This window comes from Cucumis sativus, chromosome 4 (assembly GCF_000004075.3).
Source record: "Cucumis sativus cultivar 9930 chromosome 4, Cucumber_9930_V3, whole genome shotgun sequence".
Taxonomy (NCBI): Eukaryota; Viridiplantae; Streptophyta; class Magnoliopsida; order Cucurbitales; family Cucurbitaceae; genus Cucumis; species Cucumis sativus.
In genome coordinates, this window is record NC_026658.2 from 2,059,623 (window position 1) to 2,070,899 (window position 11,277).

Genomic DNA, 11,277 nt, shown 5'->3' on the forward strand with positions numbered 1-11,277 from the left:
AACGTGTTTGGTAATATTTAAATCGAAGAATATTTTGTAATGTTGAAATTTAAACATTTCAAAATTATTGTTGTACATTTTAATTATACTTTGGTGTCTGAAATGTTATTCTGTATTAGGACATACATTCCAGGTTTTTCTTTTTCCGTTAAATGAGAAACTTTGGTTGATCATTATCCATTTAAAAATATAGTTTCTTTAAGATCAAACATTAGATTTGTTTGAGATTTTCTCTCTATAAAAGGGATTAAATCATGCATAAAACCCATTAGACTCGGATATGTTTGAGAAGTTTAAGTACAACTTTCATATCAACATCACTTTTGGATAATTAAAAGTGTGTTACAACTGATTTTAAAAACTAAAGCCAAACATGTTCTCAATTTCCTAGTAGCTCATAAACTTATATTAAACATTTGATCACAATGAAATGCAATGGAAAAGTGGCAAGTGGCAAATGAAACTAAGTTGGGACTTGTGGAAATGGAAATTGATAACTTTTAGTGACATTTTTTTTTTTCATTAATTACTATTGATGTGACTAATGATGATTTAACATAAGATGATAATGGTCAGTAGCAGTAGAGAGGTGTTGGACAGTTTGAAACATGTTGCTATGATTACTCACTTCATGTCTTCATCAAATCTTTGTGTGCACCTCTACTCACATTGGACGTACTCTTTTATGTCACATCACATAGAGGTTTTAGAATTTAACTTCTAATTAAAGACTTCAAGATAAGTTTCTTTGTTATCAAATTCAAAGTTATTAAATCTATACTCAAGTTGATACGATACTTGCATTGAAAATCGTATTATATCTTTCATATTATATTTACGAGTTTGACAAGTCAAGTTAGTTCAAATGATGCTCACGAAATGCTTTACTTGCTTGAATTATTCAAGCCAACAAATTCCAACTATCCATTTAAACAGAACATGCCCTTACCTTCAAATATCTATAACAATAATTTGAATCTCACTATTATCGTTTATCATTACAGCAAAAATCTGTCATTAAATGATTCCAGTGAAATATACTTGAGAACAAAAAAGTATGTAAAGCAAAACCCAGAAATTTTCAATGCAACCAAAGTAAAGTGTTTTATAGTTAACTCTTGCTAACTGAATGCTTTTTTCTTCATCGTGTAAGAGAGCCTCCTATTGGAAGTACTGATGAACTCAGAATTAACTGAATCGAATGCCCCTCTATTCACTAACTCCCAAATGCTGACTTCTCGATGTATCCAATCGCAACATAGGGAGATAAACACAAGCTGATAGCTTAGTAGCTTCGGCCCCAATAGCTCCATTTCTTTGCAGGTTTTCCAGAAGCAAAGCATTTGGTACCTGAAACGAAACATCATCACGGTAAATTCAAGGAAACCAAAAAGAGTTGCTAACAAATTTCCCAATTAAGTCATTAGAAAGAAAGGATTTGGACAGAAATTTAGTACCTTCTGGAAGTGCAGGCTGGTCGAATGGGGAACATAAGGTTTTAGCTGCTCCCATCTCACCCTTTGTCCTTGTTTTCACATCCTTCTCAACCTCCTGGAGGAGCATAACAATGAAACCATCTTTTTAGAGAAAATGGCACACCAGTAAATGATAACAAAATATATATTTCAGAACACTTAGCCCAATTTACTCAACATACTAACACAAACTTCAATAGAAACTAAAGACTTGAATATGCATTTACTAAAGCCACTGATATGGAAATATTGTATAAAGCTGCAGCAGCCAAGACAAGCGGAAAACTCTTCCTAACGATGACAACAAGCTCCACAAAAAACAATAACTTCAAACCAGGATTTTAATGTTGATTCTGCAAATTGATTTCAGCACATGAAGATGTGTTGGGAACTTTGGGAAAAGAAGATTAATCATAATGATCTCTTCAATAAACAAATAAAATTATGCTGGCCTCATGATAAGTCAGAAAAGTAGGCAGTCCTCCATTACAATCAACACAAGTAGAATCAAAATACCTCTTCATCACACCATGGAGCCAATATCATTTTCTTCTGACCGAGGGCTTCAGTAAACTCCTCCCATGTATTAATAACTTGAATGCATGTATCTCGTTTTACTTTTGCTGCATCAAACAGACTTTGTTGAATACTTTCTAGCAATTCTTTCACTTGTTCTACCAATGAATCCCTAGGTATGTCTTTTTTTCCCGAATTATCACGGCGAACAGCACGCACCTAAAGTTAAAGTATAACAATGAATTAGCACTATGTATTAACATAATCCAAGTCTTAACAGTTATAATGTGTTAGTGAGAGGAAAGTAGTATTTCAATGGCGTGGAAAAACAACATCGATAGACAAAATAGGTAACCTGATTGTTTGCCAAGTCCTTAGGTCCTATTTCAATCCTGAGTGGAACACCTTTCATTTCCCAGTGAGAGTACTTCCATCCAGGAGAATAGTTATCCCTAGAGTCTACCTCCGCACGAATCCCTGCTGCTGTCAATGTATCCAAAGTGGCAGAACAAGCATCAAAAATTCCTTGAGTGTCTGCATCTTTGTAAGGTACAGGGACTATAATAACTTGAACCGACGCAACTTTAGGAGGCAGCACCAATCCTTTGTCATCCCCATGAACCATAACCATCACACCAATCTGCAAACAATTTGTAAAGACTAGATTAACTAGCTTACATATATCAAGATATACCGCTCTATCTTATCCAAAAAAAAAAAAAAATTCATACCGTTCTAGTACTATAGGCCCAAGAATTTTGCCAGACCATAGCTTTCTCCCCCTTTTCGTTTTCGAAATTGATTTCAAACATTTTTGCAAAATTTTGACCCAAACAATGTGAAGTAGCACCCTGAATACCACGGCCAGTGTTTGGGATAAATGCCTGCATATCACATATGACGAAATGGTTTTATACAATGTAAACCAGTAACAGATACCATTTCACCATGCTGAAAATAGTCATAGCATTTAATCAACTTATACCTCAACACTTGTGGTGTAAAGACCGCCAGCAAACTTCTCCATCTCACTCTTCTTGCCCTTGATAACAGGAATCGCCAAGTATTCTTCATATATCCTTCTATACAATTCCAATATCTCAAGAACCTGAAACAAAAGTAACCTTTAAATAATGACCACAGACTACAGTTACACAAAGAACTGCATATTTTCAGGGTTACATAGAAGGGTATTCTCGTGGTCTCCCTTGGATACGTTAAGAATAAGATGGAATTTTATATTCTTTCAATTATTCACATGATTTTGTTTTCCACCCAAAGAAAAAGGAGCAGACAGAAAGAGATCAAAGCATGACAGCTATTATCCCATTAGTTGATCCATGCACAACAAAACATGGTTCGTTGTGCCCAAAATCAATTAATAAAACATAATCCATTGCAAAAAAATAACACCTCGTGAATTCACTAACTAACTCCAATCTAAAAAATCCAGTTACCGTTAAAAGTTATCTAATAGCATTAACCATATAAAATATAAATTTTACAAGACAACTAATAACTAAATAGCACCATATGCTTTCCAACTGAGAAAATTCATCCTTGGGTTTAAAGCACCCCAAGACAATCCCTTGAAGAATTTTGTGCTACCAAATAAGAACCCACTCATTCTTTTTGCTTTCAATGAAAGCTTGCATGTCTGAAACCCCAAATTTGCTCAGGATAAGAAAATTTCTAAATCATAATTTAAAATTCTGAAGTTTGATACCTCTGTATCTGCTTCATCCTTAGTAGCAAAAGCAGTATGCCCTTCCTGCCAAAGGAACTCACGACTCCTGCAGTCAATAGTTTAAAACAATTAGATGTTTTCATCAAATGGTTGAAAATAATTTCAAAACAACGAAGTGTTTAAAATCTTCTAAGGTTCAAGAAGAATATACTGCCTTATGCAAATAAGAGGCATTAATTAGGAACATGGAACATATTATATAAAACGTCAACTGTCAACAGGTCCAACATAATCCATCACCATAGTGATAAGAAAAGGAACAAAAAAATAAGCACAAGCACGAGTAATTGCCTAATAAATGGTGTGGGATGGCTGAACTCCCATCTCACAACATTGCACCACTGGTTAAGTTTCAAAGGCAAGTCACGGTGGCCCCTGATCCACTTAGAATAGTATGGATACATAACAGTCTCACTTGTAGGGCGAATCGCAATGGGCACTTCCAAGTCAGACTCCCCAGATTTTGTCACCCAAGCAACCTTCAAATAAATGCCAAGTACCAAACTGTCAGTACTAAACCACAATGGCACCTTTATCAACATAAAAATTTAAAATGAATGAACAGAACATAAGAAATGAAAAGACTTCTTAGAAACAAACATAAGGTTATAAGAAAGATTACTCATCATTGAATAAATTCTTAATAAACTGCTAAAAAGGCGGAAGAATGCAGGTCTTCAAAATCTTATAAAAATAATACGTTTTAATAAAAGCAATAGAAGTTCAACACTTGAGCTAAAGCATCGCCGATAAACAGGTCAGGGGCTGGAAGAACAAAACATAATGAAGATTGCGATGACATTCATAAGCTAATGACTATGACAACTATACCATCACTTTAATAGTATTGCACCCACAACAGAGATGTAAGCATATCAAAGTTCATCATATAAATGAAACACCCATATCTTGTAAATAAAAAAATAAATAATAATTAAAACAAACAAACAAACAAAAAGATGATAAACATTTCAAATTCAAATAGACAAGTTTCTCTATTGTTGCTTATATATGAAGCATCACCTCAGGAGCAAAACCTTCAATATGATCTTTCTCTCTTTGTAAAACGCCAGGAGATACAAAAAGTGGAAAATAACAGTTCTTGATTTTCATTTGCTTAATTTCTGCATCAAAAAATACCTGCAGCGATTACAAATTAAACCTTCAAACTTCAGAACAAGAGATTGTAAAATGAACAATGTAAAGAGTAGCATCCTTACTTGCATAGTCTCCCAAATAGATATTGCCCACGGCCTTAGTATATAGCAGCCAGAGATATCATAATACTCGATCATTTCTCCACTCACAACCACCTAGACAAACTAGAAGAAGAACTATTCAAGTCACTGTAAAGAACCCGTTCATAATATTAGTGGGGAGCTTGATCTAAAAAGACATCTTAAAAAAATTATTCCATTTTGATCAATGGCATTTTATAAAGCAACATAGAAGTTCTAAAAATCAATAAAACTTAAGAACTAAAATATACATTTCTCTCCAAAGTTAAAGGAAAACTGTTCAAATCCTGTCAAATTTAAGTGTCACTGAGGGGAAAAAAACTCAACTCATACAATTAATTCTACTCATGGTTTAAGGCATGTATTGACAGCCTAGGAGTGAAACTACAAAATCTACCTTCACAACGACAGCTATCAAACAACGTTGCCAAACTCACACGAATTTTACAAAACACAAAAAGTCATTTTGCAATGAAGAAAACAAAAACCGCGCAAGAAACAGCACCTCAGAATACCACTCTCCAAAGTTATCATCTTTCTTATTGGTGAGACCTAAACCAGTCTCTTTCTTCACCTCTTTCTTTTTGCCACCTGCCCAATAAGCAACAAAGAATTAGCAAACACGAACCAAACAAGGGAATAGGAAGCACTTACACAAAGAAGTACCGTGTTAAAGGAACAATACTTACCAGCTTTTTTATTAGTAGCAGAGCTACCAGGCTTAGGACCAGCCATGGTTTTCAGTTTTCAACTTCTGCGAAAGAATCCAAGTCAATTAACTATGCACTGAGAAAAGTTATCACAATCTATCATGTAAGAATGAACAGAACAAAAGAAGGGATCAAAGTCAACACTATGAAATCCGAAATGGGTTGAATTCAATTGCCAAAATTCCCCACAAATGCCACGAAATAAACCCACCCCATGAAAGATTTCTATGCAAAAAAATGAAAATAGCATCCAGAATCAATATAATCCCCAGAAACACATGGGTAAAGACATAAAAAGGATATTAATTTGTAGTGGTTCAGAATAAGAAAATTAAAGCGAAGATAAGAAGGAGCATTGAAGAGTTAAACAACACACTGCAACTGCGCCATAGTTGAGAACAAGAGAAAAGAGAGAGTGGATGAATTGAAGGTAGAAGAGAGATGTAAGAAACTTTACAATGGATGAATCTCTGCGATTTGGATGAAAGGGCGGCTGGGAGGAGGCGCGAACAGTGATGAAAATGAGAGAAGAAGATTGAGGGTGGAGCTCAAAGACGCAGGGCAAAGATGGCTTTGACCAATGACACTTCATTGCGTCTTCCATTTTGGGCTGGGCCTCACTTTCCAAAAATATGGGCTTTCTAGAAGTGTATTTCTATCTTTCCAACCAAAAAAATACCTATGCAATATTCTTTATATATTTTCATAAATCAATTATATTCCATCGTATTAAGGAGAAATAAACACGAAATCTTAATTAAGAAAATAAACGAAATTTTAAGTTATTTTTGAGAAATTATTTCTTGATTTTTTTTTATCGTTTTCATTTTAGCTTTTAATACTAGAAAACGTGTGATATTAATCTTTCAAGTATATTATTTGTTTTACTTCGAGAGTATTACCATCCCTTTTTTAAAAGCGCTTTTACAACTTTTGATAAAAGTGATATTCTATCATGACTCAACTATTTTAATTATTTACCTTTTGAGTTTGGTGGTGTTCATTAATGACGACGTTCCATTTGAGTTCTTTCAATTCGTATAACAGTGGGACCTAATATTGGTGTTTGTGTCTCTTCTAGTCATACTCCACCTCAAGCCATCTTCTAACCGTGGTTTAACATCATCTATCTAGCAACTCCTACAAAATTAAATGCAATAACAAATTAGAAAACCAATCATAAAATCAACACAAGAAAGTATGTAGATTTTTTTAAATGAATTATATTCCATCTTCTCCATTTCGTCCGACGGTAGATTGATCTCCATCTCCACGGCAGAGGCAGACCATAACCATTGTTTGCATGCCTCACCATTCTTCAAGGTACCTAAAACTAATTTACACTATATTCTATTCTATTCTATTAGTTTTTATCTTTGCTCTTTTCTATTCCACTTAATATTTCCATCATAAACACAACAATAATGGTGGTTTCATGTTACTGTGACAAAAAGCATAATACAAGTTTAGGAGTTTTGAATACATTCATTGTTCTTTCTGTTTATCCATTTGAAAGTAATGAGACAAATATTGACATTTGAAAGATGGAGAATGATGAATCTAGTGTTGTTTCATAGTCGAAGCTATTGACGAATGACCCTACTTTTGGAATTGAACAACCATTGTTGTTTGTAAGTTGTGAAGAACTGTTTGTGGAGTCTAGAGAATGAAATGTAATTCTGTATAACAGTAAAACTCAACAATTCAAAAAACTCCTAATAGAAGGAAAAGTAACTTATGCAAAACCCAACATGTTTGAAGCTATTGAACTTTTTATTAAGAGTTTGGTATTCGTGGAAGGAGGAAGGAGGAAGAGATATGAACAATATATATTATTCATTTCAACAACTCATTGAATGGCTCCCAAATCCAATTTACCTTTAACATATCTCAAACTCTCTTTTCTTGAATTCTTATGTGTGCAAGGTTTGATGTTTAGTGTTTCTAAAATTTCATACAATAGTAAGCACTGACGAGGAGAAAAGGAGAGAGTTTGAGAGCCGATGTTAAATTATATGTAGGAGTTTCAGAGGAAGGTCAAAAGAGACGAAGAGGGAGAAGAGAGTAAAAGACAAAATTGTCCATTGGCGTTCCCAAATTCAATCATCAATAATTAACGTAAAATCAATATAATATACCAAGTTAGCAATATAGTCGTTTTTTTTTTTTTTTTTGTAGAAAAAAATGAAAACTATAGATGTATGGCAAAGAAATACTAATTTGCACATGATTCCCAACTTTAAAAACTAAAAAATGCCCTTCGGCTTCTCATTTTTCTCTCGAATTTACATGAAATTCAATTATATATTTTTTAAAAAAAGTATTTAAAAAAACGTCTATATTATATATATAGCAAAATTTATCAATTAATAAACACTGCATCGGTGGTGGTGATGTGATTAATTTGGATATTGGGGGATGAAATTATAATTTGATGTGATTAATTTGGATTTTGGGCGATGGAATTATAATTTTCTATGTCTATATATTCTGTTATATATGATAATATTTTTATTCTTAAATTTCAACGTCTATATTTTTCATTTGGATTTCCAAAATATTAATTAATTTTAATTAATTATGTAGTAAAATAAAAAAAATTGATATGGATGCAAAATAGTGAAACATAATTATATTAAAGGTAATTGTAATGGACGACTATTTGAGAAATAATAATTAAGAATATAGCAACATTTAAAAAAATTTGCAAATATAGCAAAAGTATCACGGGTAGTATGATCTATCGGTGATAGACTCTATCATTGATAAAATTTGACAAATTTTGTTATATTTGTAATTTTTTTAAAATGTTGTTATATACGCAACTATCCCTTATATTAATTATTTAAAATTAGATAATATATATTAACAATAAAGATATTTAATGAAAATAAATCCAAAATTAAAAATGTAAATTTCGAGACGTATACACTACATTTTGTGTAGTCGAACCAATAAGAAATGGAACCACAATTTTGAAGGAAGAAAGAACCTCAACTTCATATAAAAGTTATTGGCTTAAAGTACATCCACATGGTAACATACCTTCATTATTCATTATTCATCCATTAAAATATTATGCATTACCATAGTTAATCGAGAGAGAAAGATTACTTGATAAGTTGTTTCTTTTGTTTCTTACATTTTAATACATTTTTATCCAAAATTTTTTATGTGAGAAAATGAAAGTCTCCCATTTAAAATATTGTGATGTGTGCTCTATCAATAAGGTATCTTAAATTTATAAGATTATGCTATAAACATCATTAGTAAGATACGAGAAATTTTATAATCTATACCATTGTGGTGAACTTCAGGATTCAATCTAAACACCTCATTTCAATTACCAATAATTAATTTAGTATTATAACAAGAATGCATTTAACATAAAAGACTAGGGAAGATAAACAGATGATTTGTATATGAGAAAATAAATGAATAATATGGGAAAAAGAATGAACAAAAAAATCCATTGGAAGAAAGAAAAAACAATCAATCTCTTACTGAGTTTGAAAAACAAATTAATTAAAAAAAGAAAAAAGAGGAAAAAAAAACATAATAATATTTTGTTGGTGTCCCGACCCGGAACCGACAATCAACAAAGTAATCACTATCCCTTTCTTTCTTTCTCCCTCCTTCTCTTTCCCCAACAATTAAAAAATTCAAAATTACATGGAATATTCAATAAATTAAAATTAATAATTCAAAAACATTTTAAATATATATAATATTCTCAGCACGTGTCAGTAGACAATTGGGTGAAAACAAACTGGCCAATGTCGTGCCAACACGTGGACAGATTGCAGAAATAATCCATGCAACTTTGTGTGTAATTATCAAATCTTTCCTCTTCTTTTCCTTCGTCGTCTTCTTCATCGTCGTCTTCTTCATCTTCTTCAAGGTTTTATATACAGAACTCTAATGGAAAAACATCCTCTCTGTTTCTCTCTCTCTCATTCTCTGTTTTTGTTTTTTGTTTTTTATTTGTTTTGTTTGGGAAATTGAAGGTTTGTGATTAAGTGAGAAAGATATATATGTGTGTGTGTATATATCATCAACCTAATGCACTAAATCCGCCTCCCTTCATCATTTGTTTAAACTCTTTATAATTCACCATTCCATCTCCATCCACATCCACTTTCATTATCATTTTCTTGCAATCCTCTACAGTTCTCCCTTGTTTAAGCCCCAAGGAAGCTAGAACTGACCTCAATTCGTCGACGGTGATGAATCCATCGCCATTTTGATCGAAGACGTTGAAAGCTTCTCTCATATCCTCCTCCTCGTCTCGCTCGTCCATAATCGACTGATACAGCTCACCGAACTCATCAATATCGACACATCCATCGCCATTGACGTCGATTTTCTCAATCATTTGAGTCAGATCTTTATCAGGAATGAAAATTCCCAAATTCTCCAAGGAGTCGCTTAGTTCCTTCTTGGTGATTCTGCCGTCGCCGTTGCGATCGAACATTTGGAATACTCTTCGTAGTTCCGTTGGATCCATTTGTAAAATGATTTATGTATTATATGTCGCGTTTGTGTATTGGATGAGAGATCTGTGCCAGCCGGCGAAGGGCAGGAGGAGATTGGGAGTAGGTGAAAAAGAGAGGGAGAGAGAGAGAGAGCGAGAGAGAAAATAAAAAGCGATGAGGATGGGAGGAAAGTGATTTTAGGGTTTAATGGAAAAGGAGAGAGAGGAGAAGGAGGGGAATTAATGTGGAAATGGAGATTGTAAAAGGGGGAAAATCCTGAAGGGAAATGGTTGGCAATGGGGAAATGTATGTGGTGGAGGTTGGTTTGGTTGCTGAGAAAAAGTGGGAGAGAAATTAGGGCTTTGCTAAACAAAAATATTCTAAAACAGAGAGAAATTATGAAGAAGATGAACCAACGGTTCCAATGTCCAACCCCTTTTTGAAGGACTCTTCACAAATAATTCACGCGTTATTTGCGCCAATTTTTTTCTTTATTATTTCTATTTTTTTTATAAAAATAATTATATATATATATATGTATTTCTTTTTTACTCTTTTTGCGAAAAACGCGTTCTCATTATTGTGGTTTGGTGGTTTGGTTTGTCACTCAAATTAAAAATTGTGTAATTACTTAGACACATTAATTTGATTTATCGCTTAAATTAAATTTTTTGTGTAATTAGTCGAAGACATATTAATTTGATTTTCACTTTTAATCTCATTTCTTCCAGAAAAATTACATTATTAATTTATAAGTTTTAGAAGATATTTGTATCTAATTTTGAGTTTTAAAAATATTTATAAAAATTGACTCATCTCGTTTTTAAAATTTAAAACGCATGTTTTTAGTTTTTAAATTTTTTAAAATAAATTTAAATAATTATTCAAAAAATCATAAAATGATAAAATTCATTACACTCTAAAACTGTTTTTTTTAATGTTGCATATTTTTTTCTTTTTAAATCAACAAAAATAAATACTTAAAAAGATCCTTTAAATCTATTTTTAAAAATTTGGAAATTGAAAAAGTATATTTTAAAATTTTAAGAGTAAGTTAGTCTATTATCATGAACTTGAAGTAAAATTTTAAAACTTATAAATTAAGTATACAAATAT

The 11,277-nt window shown here is 32.4% G+C and overlaps 2 protein-coding genes across 3 annotated transcripts; both read right to left on the minus strand.

Moving 5' to 3' along the window:
- Positions 1-883: 883 nt before the first annotated feature.
- LOC101211125 (proline--tRNA ligase, cytoplasmic) lies at positions 884-6,282 on the minus strand. 2 transcript variants are annotated; one of them, XM_004152051.3, is made up of 13 exons: positions 6,144-6,282; positions 5,666-5,730; positions 5,482-5,567; positions 4,959-5,051; positions 4,762-4,878; positions 4,030-4,217; positions 3,718-3,784; positions 2,977-3,099; positions 2,723-2,875; positions 2,347-2,631; positions 1,992-2,210; positions 1,458-1,551; positions 884-1,350 (listed from the first exon to the last, which is right to left on the minus strand). In XM_004152051.3, the coding sequence occupies exons 2-13, from the start codon at positions 5,709-5,711 to the stop codon at positions 1,286-1,288; spliced, it is 1,536 nt and encodes a 511-aa protein (XP_004152099.2). In that variant the 5' UTR covers positions 5,712-5,730; positions 6,144-6,282; the 3' UTR covers positions 884-1,285. The 2 variants fall into 2 exon arrangements, with proteins under 2 accessions (XP_004152099.2, XP_011653053.1); XM_011654751.2 differs by lacking the exons at positions 5,666-5,730; positions 6,144-6,282 and having other exon boundaries at positions 4,959-5,060; positions 5,482-5,560.
- Positions 6,283-9,184: 2,902 nt separating this feature from the next.
- On the minus strand, positions 9,185-10,602 carry LOC101210877 (calmodulin-like protein 3). Its single transcript, XM_004152050.3, has one exon. The coding sequence runs from the start codon at positions 10,191-10,193 to the stop codon at positions 9,741-9,743; it is 453 nt and encodes a 150-aa protein (XP_004152098.1). The 5' UTR covers positions 10,194-10,602; the 3' UTR covers positions 9,185-9,740.
- Between the last annotated feature and the right edge of the window lie 675 nt (positions 10,603-11,277).

Bases quoted from the DNA above. Each gene is read 5' to 3' on its own strand.
- LOC101211125 (XM_004152051.3), bottom strand. From the start codon at position 5,711: ATGGCTGGTCCTAAGCCTGGTAGCTCTGCTACTAATAAAAAAGCTG. The intron at 4,879-4,958 runs GTAAGGATGCTA...TAATCGCTGCAG, and splicing joins CTATTTGGGAGACTATGCAA to GTATTTTTTGATGCAGAAAT. The intron at 3,785-4,029 runs GCAATTACTCGT...TATTGACTGCAG, and splicing joins CATCCCACACCATTTATTAG to GAGTCGTGAGTTCCTTTGGC.
- LOC101210877 (XM_004152050.3), bottom strand. From the start codon at position 10,193: ATGGATCCAACGGAACTACGAAGAGTATTCCAAATGTTCGATCGCAAC.